General features: G+C 30.6%; 1 protein-coding gene across 3 annotated transcripts in view; it reads left to right on the top strand.

Annotated features, from left to right (window-relative positions):
• The window catches only part of STRN3 (striatin 3), a 95,532-nt gene that overhangs the window by 64,916 nt on the left and 17,779 nt on the right, over nt 1-12,837 (top strand). For all 3 annotated transcript variants that reach the window (XM_087823299.1, XM_087823298.1, XM_016209508.2), the window contains one exon: nt 11,516-11,649. In XM_087823299.1, coding sequence (XP_087679425.1) covers nt 11,516-11,649 — 134 coding nt within the window. The remainder of the gene's footprint in view (nt 1-11,515; nt 11,650-12,837) is intronic.

Here is a 12,837-nt window from a genome sequence, read left to right as displayed (position 1 = left end):
TATTCCTTTCGTGACAAAAAATTAATTTATAAAATGGCAGATGTAATGGAAAATGGTGTAAGTCTCCTTCAGTAAAGCATTTTCTCAGTGGTTTAATTTATTGTGGAAGCTAATAAGTGGAGTTTTGGGGATTTGCCTGTTAGGTAACTTTAAGAAATTTGAGACTATATGGTGAACTGCTTGTTGTATTTTGAAACATTTAGTGCTGGACAGGGGCTGTGTTCAGCTCTAACATCACTTACGTATTTCATGCATGTTGAGTATAAAAGTACGAATTCTTGCATGATTAACTATTTTAATAGATGCAATGGCATTAGAATTTTAGGGTTTAAGTCTTTTTTTAAAAAAAAAAATCAAGTAGTTTATTTTAATGTTACATTACTTATTTTATGTATTATTCATAAACTGACTGACTTGCTGGAGGTGTCTTTAGAAAATGTTATATAATGTTGCTTTTAATTTAAAATATCCCCCTTTTTCCTGATAGAATATAATTAGGTCTGTGCCTTTTTGAGGTTAAGAAATAAGATATTCCTCAGCTTCAGGTCTTTATTAGCTGTAGGTTTTAAAGTTTTCTAAACAATGTTTTCTATTTTAAAAACATACCTGTTTAAGAAGTACTAGAATCAGATGAACTAAACTAAGATTTAAAATCCTCACAAAATTTTAATTAGTTTTCCTTCATAGGATCATAGTATATCCTTAAAGTTTTGTTATCTGGCTGTTTAGCTAACAGCTTATAAAAAACATCATTTTATGTCAATAAATATTCCTCTGTATAGAGTTTTCCATTTTTATTTTTAAAGCAAGCTACCCTGTTGTCAAACAGAATATTGGAAAACATAGTATGTGAACGGGATAAAAGAGAACTGCTGTGATTAAATCAGAAGCTGGGGGACCCGGGAGCCATGCTTTTGAGGCACTCATGTCTCAGTATGATTTTATTATCCAGGTCTGTACTTTCTTATTGAGCCAGCCCCCTTTAATTTTGATTTGTATGTTTTTTCAAAAATTGAACTAACTTTGCTTATTATAACCATAAAGATAACACATGCTGTTATTCAGACAATGTAAGAAATACATAGAAACATAATAAGTCAAAATCACCTGATTTCTTAGAGATTAGTATTTGGCATGGTATATATCTTTCCACCTTTTCCTAAGTGTGTTTATATGTAAATCTCCTTTTTAATTTTTTCAACAAGAATATCATATTTTAACTCCTTTTCCCCTTAGTTTTATAGTCATCTTAAATAAAACATAATTTTAGTCATTACATAGTAATGCATTTTGTTGATTTAGCCTAGCCTCCATTAGTTAAATTTTTAGAATATTTCTTATACTTAATGTTTTTGTAACATCAGTGTCTTATAAATATAAAGAAGTTTCCAACAAAATGTTTCAGGAATGAATTAGGCAGTGATAAATTCTGTTTTACACTTTGTGAATTTAGACAGAGTTTTTCCTCTTGAATACAGAGTTCAGTAAGAAAATGTTGCCTTTGAATCCCTGCCATAGAGATAAAACTGAAGGAAATTTAAAAAAAACCTTTTTTAAATTGATGGATCATAAACTTTGAATGGTATTAATCCATGTAGACAGACCATCATATTAATACTAATATACAGTTTCACATGAAAAGATAATTCATAAATTTTCTTAGCATTCTTATTTTCTGTTTATTTTGGTTTTTATGCTCATATTTTCCCAGATGTAGCTTTGTACAAGTTAGAATAATTCATAAACTGTAGCCTTTTTATTTTCTTTTTCCTTTATTCCAAAATGTGAATGATTCATACTTAATGGATCATAGCACTAGTTTCTATAGATTTTTTTTTTTTCCAACTTCTTAGAGGGAAGAAAATTATTTGCTAACTTTACTATACGGAATTGACAGATGTAATCCAATCTAAATACCCATTATTTTAGTGGAAAGAAAAAAGTGGCAAGAATGTCTATCAATTTTTTAACTTCATAAAAACTCAACCATGATTTGATTCTTTAATAGAAAGTCTTCTAAAATCAAGGCTAAGAAGCTAACATGTATCTGTCTGTCTTCTAACTGTTCATTCCACTTCACCCTTCTTTTTTCCTACCTGAGGTAAAAGAAAATGATTTAAAAGTGACAACTTTGCCTTGGATTATAGATACAATTCAGTGTTAATTTCTTGCTAAGTGAGGTATACATAAGAGCTGTACTTTATCTAGTAATACTTGTAAATGTCAAGACCATGAAACTAAAGAGACTTGATGCAGTTATTTTTATCTCAGGCTTTGTAAGGGGTAAGCTTCCTTTTCCTTTTAACTTTTTATTTTAATATAATTTTAGACTCAAGGAAAAGTTGCAGGAATAGTACAAAGAATTCTATGTACTTTTTATCCAGGTTCCCCAAATATTAACATTTTACCGTATTTATCCTTTTTCTCTTTGTAAATGTATACAGTTATTATTTAACAGTTCAGAAAACTACGCCTTATAGACATGTTGCTCCTTAACTGTTTTAGAGTACTTTACCTGACCACAAAGAAATTCTCTTACATAACCACAGTACAACTGATGAAAATCAGGAAATTAACAGTGATACAATACTATTATCTAGCCTAAAACTCAGTTTTCCTTTTTTTTTTTAATCTTCACTTGAGGATATGTCTGTTGATTTTAGAGCGAGGAAGGGAGAGAGAGAAACATTGGTCTGTTGCTTGCTGTGTGTGCCCGGATCAGGAATCAAACCCACAGCCTGGGGATGTGCCTTGATTGGGAATTGAACCCGCAACCTTTTGGTGCATGGGACAATGCTCCAACCGAGTTACCCAGGCAGGGCCTTTCATTTTTTAATAATTTCTAAGCTTTCTATAATTGTGTAAGGGAGTGAGAAGGAAGTTCTGAATTAATTAATTTTCTTAAAATATTGATCAGATAGGATTTTTCTAGCTTTCAGTGCTCTCCATTTTTGCTGTATATCTCAAAATATGTAAATCAAAATCAGTAACAGGTAAAAATCACACAGCGATTTGAAGTAAGCATCTGAAATCTGGAATCTTTAGAATATGAAGGAGGAGTTAAAAAATCTTTTAAGACTTCCTTTGATATTTGTCCGTTTTAGTTTTCAACATGGAAATTTTAAATTGTAATATGTCTTCCATTAACAAATGCTCTTATTTTTATGGCTTACTGTTACTCCTGTGCTATTTATACCTATAAAATTGAGGCTTAATAAGAAAATCAGATTATATATTTCATTTCCTTCAAAAGACTTAGACGCTTTTCCCATTTCAAACATTCACATTCTGAGAATATGTACTACATTTACAGTTCTGGTTTCTTAGTGATGGGCTTGTCTTCGTTTTTCTAATAATTTTAATTTATCCTAACTCTCTTGTCTTTTCCATATATAGAATATGATTTATCTGTCATTCCTCTTCTTTCCTTTACTGGTGTTACAGAATTGCTGTACATCATCTGACTTGATTATCAATACATTGGAAAAGGGAAAACTTAACTTTTTTTTTTTAATTCTCATCTGAGGATATTTTTTTCATTGCGTTTTCAGAGAGAGTGAAAGGGGGAAAGAGGGAGAAACATCAATGTGAGAGAGGTACATCGATTGGTTGCCTCCCACATGTGCCCTGACGGGGGCCAGGAATGGAGCCTACAACTGAGGTACACACCCTTGGCCGGAATCAAATCCAGTACCTTTCAGACCATGGGCTGATGCTCTAATCACTGAGCAACCAATTAGGGCAGGAAAACTTAACTTTTTAAATATTTCTTTTAATGGAAATTATAAGTGAGTATCCCTGGATCATTTTCCAGTTTTCTTTTTTAAAACTTCATATTAATATTTGTTCCTTGCTATTTCAGATTCAACATTGCAAACTGTCACTAGGTAATGTAATATTTTTGTAAAGTGTGACTTTAGTTCACATATCTGTTTATTAGGCATTTTAATACAATGGAGAAATTATTCTTTTGTAGCAATAACTTTCATTGGGCTTTAAGAAACACTGTGACATTCACTATAAAATATCTGTGATGATTAAGCTGCTTTTTTTAAGGAGTTAAAAATTCAAAGAACCCATAAACAGTTCAATAGTCTCTCTCCTGTATCAAATCAAAGACAAACCCACAGTTTTTTCATAGCAGACGGATATTATTTTTAGCTAAGAGGTACAGTTGTTTTATATTTCTGGCTTTAATTTCACACTTTTAAAACTGACCATTCAGTTCTTCAACTCAAATTTTTTTCTTTTCCCCCCCAAGAAAGTATCTTAATTTAGGCATTTTGATGAGAGTCATTAAATATCAGATCTGTGCTCTTTCAGAATTACTTTGCAACTAAATTAGTTGTTTTTCCTTAATATTGTGATGTCATTTTTTAAAGATGATAGTTGTCTTGTGAAAGCTTTATTTTAATTAGAATGATAGCAAAAAAGTAGAACAGATCTAACAGACATAACTAAATTCTTATTCTAAAATAAACATCTTTTCCAAATTGCCAGCTAACAGTTGGTTACAGTTCAGAATATATGGTTGATTAACAAAAGGAAAGAACATTTGAGAATGAGAAAACATTAGATTCAGTAAAAAAAAGAAAAGGGCTATTTTACTTAGAAAAGTAGAGTGTATAGAAAGATAAATTTCATATGTCATGAGCGTGTGTGTGTGTTTGTAAGTTTGGATTTATAAAAGCACTAACAACAGTTGTTAGTCCAATAGTTGGCTTAATGTAGCGTAATTAGTATGTATGTTTTTTGTTGTCCTATACTCTATTTAGAGGATTTGTATAGATTTGGTGGTTATGGTTAAGAGGTAGGTGAGTTGTTTTATAATTCATAATAGTAAAAAAAAGGATTTTTTGCTATAAAACTTAGAAAAAGTGTTCTCCTTTAGATTCCAGCAATAATTGAGAATCAGTTTTTATTTAATGTTTGTCTTCAATCATGCACATGAATATTTTTATAATAACATTATTCTATTACACTATTACACTAATTCCATGACAGTTTTCTTATTATTACTAACAACACTTCACATTTTAAATTTTTTGTTATGTTTATTTAGGATACTGGATAGATTTAGAATGAAAATGAAGATACATTAAAATTACACTTGAAAGATGCTCTACAAAGTAGAAAAGGTGTTAGAAAAGACTGTTATATCTGGTTATGAAATCTGTTTTAATACTTTAGCAGTTTTTGAGAAACTAGAATTAAAGCAGGAACTTTCCCTTTTTTCCTAAACTTGACATCATAGTACACAGAGGCTGTTTGGCTGTACTGTGCAAAAAGTAGTTACTATAATTATATGTTTGAACAGTCACTTTCATATTGTCTTTGACTTTCCTTTCCCTCCATTTCTTCCAGTCCATGTCATGAAGAGTATTACTTCACATTATCTGTAATGACAAAACTTTTCTCATCTGGATTGTATTTGACATTAGCTATCTCATATGAATCTCATATGAATTTTTTTATAGGATAATATCTAATGAAGTCAAATTTTATGATACACACAAGTATAAGAGTAAGCAGAGAAAGATGAAAGTGGTTTGGAAGATCAGGTAGAATTGTGATAGGTAGAGGTGCATGTTAAAGGATAGGAATATGTGTGTGTGCGTGTCTGTAGGAAATATTCTCGACTTGTGAGGAATAGGTGAGTATAAACATGACAGAATCAGGTGGAAATAACTGGTGGGTATTGATACGATGGGAAAACTGCTTTAACTGGAAAAATAGGGAGATTTGTATTGTGGAGCATTAAAGGTGAGATAAGATAGGAAAAATAGGATCAGATCATGAAGTGCATACAAGGTTAGTACAAGATTTTAGTTAGCCTTAACCCAAAAAATGTTGAAGTACCACTGGTGGTTTCTGAGTAGGGGAGATATAATAAATATGATGCTCAAATTTTTTGGAGACAAATGAAGCTGGGAGATAGGAAAACCAATTAGGAACCTATTGCAGTGATTCATAAGAATGAAAGCTTTGATTAGAATAAAATCAATAGAGAGAAAGAGAATCTGAAGAGTAATTTAAGGGAGGATTTTTTTAAAAACAGTCCCACAGGTTGAAGAGGAATCGTTGAGATGTGGTTACAGAATTTTAAGAACAGAAAACAAATGGTGGTGATACTCATAAGTGCAAAGTTATAAATGAGAGAGCTATTTTGTGAGAAAAGGATAATGCTTATTTTTTTTCATGTTGAATTTAACTGATGGTTAAATAACCAGATGGCAGTTCTTCATTTTTAGAGAATCTGTTTCCAGTTACTTCATTGTCAGGGGGAAAATCCTCAAATAATATTATTATAATTATTTTAGAAAATTATTAATTAGATAGTCTAATTAGTTCATTAATGTTGACATTAGTAAATATTAATTTCATGTGTTATCTTAGATTGGCATATTTTAGTTGCTTTTACTTTATAGTGACTATTATAAAGTATTTTCTTTTGTCTCATTTTTTTCTGACATTCTTAAAACTTTTCTTTCAAAATATGTAAGATAAATGGTGCTCTTGTCATTTCTAAAGTTCAAAGTTAAAACAGAGATCCCACAATACTGCAAATGGCTTTTGAGTTTTCCTATTTGTGCCTGAATTATCCAGGCAGCAGCTGAAATTCTCCCTTTAAATTTATGGCATATGACAGTGTTGACTTTTCATACTTTTATGAGAAAATCAGAGTTTATGGGTAAATCAGGTTTTTCAAATTTGGGAAAAGTGAAAAAACATTTTGAGAATAATTGGGGTTGGTTTGTTAATGACAGATTTGTGTGAATGTGGCAGGAAAATATCCACATAAATACCAGGCCAAGTTAATTGTTTGTTCCACCCTCATAAAAAAATCACTTGTACTTATTTCTTTGTTAACTTTTCAAAATAGTCAATTAAGTTGGGAAAACTCATGCTTTATTCTTTGCTTTTAAATATTAACCTTAAACACAAACATTTCTTACTGCTTTAATGGTACCTTCTGTGTCTGTGAACTTACAGAACTTTAGTTGAATGACAGAAGGCTCAATTTTATATATATAAAACTGGATATATTTATAGTATATTTATACATTCACAGAAATAGTGAGTATCTTAAGTATTAAAATAATTTTAATATTTTGAGGGGATGACATGGAAAATTGAAGACATCTTTAATTGTTTGAGATTTTTGTAACTGGAACTTCTTTAAAATCCTGTTTTGCTAGTAAATTGGTTTTAAAGGCTGCGAACAAGTCAAGCAGTAGCCATTTAAAGAACCTCTACTGCTGACATTAATTTACAGGAGTCAACAGGACAAAACTTTGCAACATCATAGCTGATCTGGGACATAATGAGCTGCCCCACGTCCCTTCAGGAATCATTAATCAGTCTAGGTCAGCCTCTACTAGAGAACTGATCATGAAGGTGCAAGAGCAGAGGAAGGTACAAAATTTAGCTACCGTTTTATTTACATTGCAGAAGATGTTAATTCCGAGTCACATCTCCTTAGTATTATACATTTGCTGCTGTTTTAAAATGCTGAAGATGATTTTAAGTGATCTTCACAGAACATGTTGGGCAAGCTCTTTATGTAATTTTCTTAGGGATTTTTGAATTCTTTGGCTTCTGTGATTTGTTTTTTTTGTTTGTTTTTTGTTGTTGTTAACCCTCACTCGAGGATATTTTTTCCCATTACTTTTCAGAAGGAGGGAGAGAGAAGAGAAACATCAGTGTGAGAGAGAGACATGGATTGGTTGCCTTCCGCCAGTGCCCAAGGGTGCCCTGAGTGGGGGCGGGGAGCAAACCCGCAACCCAGGTATGTGCCCTTGACCGGGAATTGAACCTGCTACCCTTTGGTGTACAGGCTGACACGCCAACCACTGAGCTACACCGGCTAATGTTAAATGGAGTTGTTTCTATTACGGGTCAATTCAGTGTACTTCTTGGAAATTTAACTTTAGCTTATAGATCTAGTAGCAGGAAAATAGTTTAAAACATCATTTTAGAATAAAACAGCATCTTATTCATTAACTTGATACCAAGTATATAACACTTGGTAATGAAACTAGAAGTGTGTAGGAAATGAAAGCACTACTTAGGAATTTTTCCCCCCAAAATTGATTTTAGCTGAAGATACATAGATACACTTCACTAATTTATAATTCTAGATCCAGATAGTTATAATTCTAAGTAATGAGACTGAATTCTTACCAAAGGCTTATTGTTATACATGAGATATGTATAATATAAGTATCTAATAATTTGGCATATAGATTGAGTTTTTTATTGGTGTTTGTACTTTTGCTATATAGTAGAATTTGTTTGATGGCCCAGTCAAAAAAATTTTAATACATCTTGTTCTATTTTAATTCTCTAGTAGCATATTTTTGTTAAAGTTAAGTAAATTTGCCTTTTTGCCCCTTAGAGTCATACTTGCAAATGAGAATTACAGATTATGGTGAGAAATAATAAAGCCCAAACAAAACATACTAATGCATGAAAAATGAAATCTATTGATTTTTCCCCCAGATCTCTTTCTTGATATTGAGCTATTTTCATGTTTTACATCTGAAAGTATTTTCTAAATGCACATACTAAATTCATTATTTTTCCTTTTATGCATTTCAAGTGGTTTATCTTTTTTTATGCATTTCAGGTGGTTTATCTTCTTTAACTTTTAGGTTGTTTTACCATTAATGAATAGGAAAACTTACTAAAATTTTTGTAGTTCGTGTTGTACACTTAAAGTGCAGATTTTGTACTTAAAGCAGTTTAAATAAAGGTTTCTATTGTGTGCGTATGTGTGTGTGCTTTTTTTAAAAAAATGTAAGTCAGTGATACAACTCTTAATGATGGAAGGAGGAGGAAATGGGGAGATAAGTACAAATCTAATTGTACATTTAAAGCATAAATAGAATTTATTTTAAAAGATGCAAATTCTTCTGCATAGAACTAAGAAGGAAACATTAGCGTTCATAAACTCTTTTTTAGTGGAAACCTCCAACTTCATGCTTTCCTGTTGAAAGTCCATGCAATACATCATTTTTTAAAGACAAAAATGTGTTTTCAGAGAGAGAAAGTTCTGTATTACAACGTTTCAGACTATTTTTAGTAAAGACTTAAGATATACCATGTCAGCACTGGCATAAATTGAATCCATTATTGGGTTGCATTCTTTAGGTTTGATAAAATTGAAGGAGAAAGAAGAGTTTAATAGGTGAGCTACAGGCTTCCTTGGTCATTAGTGTCCATAAAAAGGAGGATTAGTTACAAAAGGACCTTGTTGTAAGATCCCATTTATGGACCTTAGTATTTCCATAAAGGGAAATGATGATAATAGCATAGTTAAATTCCTTGATGAAATCTCTTAGGCTATTAATAAAAAGTGTCATAATTTTCATCATTAAAATGCTTTTAATTTATTTTTCTTTGCATTGCCAATGACATTTTTATGCTTAAATAATTGTGCTGTTGGGAATTACATTAACATTAATAAAATGAATTTATACAATACAAATTAATTTCCTCCACAAACAAGGGCAAATAAATTGAGCATTTACTGTGATTATCACATCCACAGTGGTGATGGGTGATTATGGAAAGTAGACATATGGCTTAAAAGATTATTTTCATATACATATATATATATATATATATACACACAGACACATACACATATATATGTATATGTAATAAATGCTGAGTCAGCAGCATAGCTTGCTGTATAAAAATAAATACATGTGTAATATAGAGATTGAGAAATGTAGTCATATGACTAATTAGAAATTGATATAAATACTAACTTTTTGTTTAATACAATTTATCTAAAACTCCAATAAAACTAGCCAGTATAGCCCAGGCACTTCCCTTCACATGTCCCTAAATTGGTCAACAACTGATCAGAAATATCTCTGTAAAAAGAATATGTTATAATGTAAAATAATGTATTATTATGTAAAGTTATTTTATTAGACTTTATTAACATTTGTGTTATTGAGTGTATAATTGTGAGTGGGAGGAGTTGTGGCATTCTGTTCTAACTTGTCTTATAAACAAATTACGAGCTTAAAAGAAAAGTTTGTCCTTGTGCTGGCTAAAAAGGGTTTGCGTAAATATTACCAAATGAATTTTTATATAATTGTTCTTAAACATAGTTTTAAACTATTGATTTTATTGTTCTTAACTGCTTTGGTATTACCAATAACTGCATAGTAGATGTTGGTAGAAGGGGTCAGTGCTACACATTATTCAGATTCAGTAGATATAATCATTGAAAGATTAAATACTACTAGCATCCCTATGTATATTTTTTATCATATTTACTCTAGATCAACTGCTGACTCACAGCTTCATTTTAGCAGTGTCATGTAGGACCTGTTTTGAGTCATATTATAGTTTACTTTGATAAGTAATAAGATACTCTAAATATAGAGGAATTTTACTTTTGCTGTAGTATATATCTAGGAAAAGTTGACTTGTATCTTCTCAGTTATTTTCTGTAGTATTGATGATGACTGACAAGCTTTATTATACCTGTTATGTTTCCTGTAGTGTATTAAATGTATATCATCATTCATAGGAATTTTTCAAAATTGATAATTAGCTTGAGTTTTTACATACTGTTTCCCTTTTAAATTTGCTCATGAATTTTAAATGTTTTGATATGTTGAGTTGTTTTGTATTACAATGACTTACATACTTTCCCCTTGCATCTTAAGATTAAATTTTTGCTTTCAAAGTATGTTTGAAATGATACTGAGAATTACTGCTTATACTATAACTGTAATAGCAAAATATTTATATATTAGTATAGTTATTCTAATAATGGCAGTGTTTGATTTTAGTTGCTCAAAGTATTAAAAATTTAATTTAAAATTCTATAATTATTTTAGAAGTATCATGGTAAATAAAAGGGAAGTTAAAATCACTATAGTCAAAGCTTGAAAGCTGGAAGGCATTCTGAATATCACATGGATTAACATTCTGCAGAAAGAAAATTGACATTTTTGATGGTAGAACTGCCCTCTTTTTAGACCATTGCTGTTATTGGAGGAATTTGAGCAGTTTAAGGCTTCATTTCAGTAAATTGATAAACACAGTATTATAGATGGAGACAATTTAATTTGAATGCTTATATTAATTTTTATCAGAGAATAGAATACCTAGCTTCTAAGCAAATATGATGCAAAGCAAAAGGACTTTGAAACAATTTGCAACATTTAAAAAATACTATAGTTATCATTGTACCAAAGTGATAAGTGATTTAAATGGACAAAGCTTTTGTGTCCACATCCCACCCTGAAATAATATATCTAGAGTACATTTATTTGATTTGTGGAAGATTATGTTGCAGTTTCTAAATAAACATTTATTTATTACTACTCAGTAATAGGATTTTTTGAGTGGGAGAAATAAGGAGGGAAGTGGGAAAATAAAATTTATATTACTGTATTGTAACTGTTAAGTGCTTACATTTCCCCCACAATATTGTCTTGTACTGTATGATTTTTCAGCATTTAAGAAGCGGTTTTGTTCTTTATAGCTGAACCAATAACGTTTCCATCTGGAGGAGGCAAGTCATTTATTATGGGTTCTGATGATGTTTTGTTAAGTGTACTGGGCCTTGGAGACCTTGCAGACTTGACGGTAACAAATGATGCAGACTATAGTTATGATGTAAGTGCAGTTTTTTATTTTTAATTTTTTAATTATTTAATAGAAGGCTCCTTATTTTTGGAAACACTTATAAAACAGAATTAATGTCAAGGTGCATGGAAAAGATAAGTTTGTGTCTCAATATGTTGATTTGAAGTGACATGTAGTTTTTTGTTTTTGTTTTTTTATATCTAGTTTCTTTGTGGTGTTCAAATTTTTCTTAGGTATTGTGATGGATTAGAAGTTTGGGATGATTGATTATCTTAAAATAGATAAATGATCTGTCTTGAGTAGTCAGCTCTCAATTATTTATTCAAATTAAGCTATATTTCAGTGTTAATGAGAAAAATAGATAGCCTGAATCACTTATTTGCCTTCAGGACACTTCTTAAAAAGCACGTTTTAGTTTTGAACTTTTATTTTTTTAAGGATAATGTTAAAGTTAGCTTGTTGCCATTTCCTGATTTTTAGCCCTTCATTTGAGAGGTGGGGAGAGGATAGGAAGGACAGTGTTAGAGGTGAAACTAGTGTTGGATTAAATTTTCTATAGACAGTAAACATTCAATTGAGAGTTAACTAAACTTGTTTAGATTTTATATTTAGGAATTTGAAGTTTTTCAGCAAATTTTTCCTTTTTTTAACAAATTCATTTTTTTCTACGTTTTATACTTACATTAGCTTGCTTTTTAGTGACATCAGCCTCAGTGGGCTGGATTATTATTATTAATATTTTTAAAATACATAAGGAGCTAAATTCTAGTAAACTTTTGACTAGTTTGGAAGAGGTTTCACAGCCTAGCTTTACAGATGGAGAAGTGAAGATAAAAAGATTAACCTCATATCAGTGTCAACAATGATGAAAATATTCTTAAAGTTCTTTAGTTCAGACTTTTGGGAAGTACCTTCACTTGCTGCCTTTAAAAACTTCACATTGTTAATTTTCTGAATGATAACTGTACTGTTAATATTGTACCCTTGGATTTTTGGTAGTAATTTATATAATTTTTATTGTTTTCATGTAAGATATTGCAGCATTGTAGCGTTTTTGTTCTCATCTGACATTTAATAGGACCTTTGGGTTTAGCCTGATGATTAGGTAAAACAGATTAAGGGACTCCATTTGTTGTAGGTATTAGAAAGCTAATGAAATTATTCTTAGTTCTTATTGAATGATAAAGATTTATTTTATTATAAAGTCTTTAAGGTACA

This window comes from Miniopterus natalensis, chromosome 1 (genome assembly GCF_054644295.1).
Source record: "Miniopterus natalensis isolate mMinNat1 chromosome 1, mMinNat1.hap1, whole genome shotgun sequence".
Lineage (NCBI taxonomy): Eukaryota > Metazoa > Chordata > Mammalia > Chiroptera > Miniopteridae > Miniopterus > Miniopterus natalensis.
This window is presented reverse-complemented; position numbering and strand designations above follow the sequence as displayed.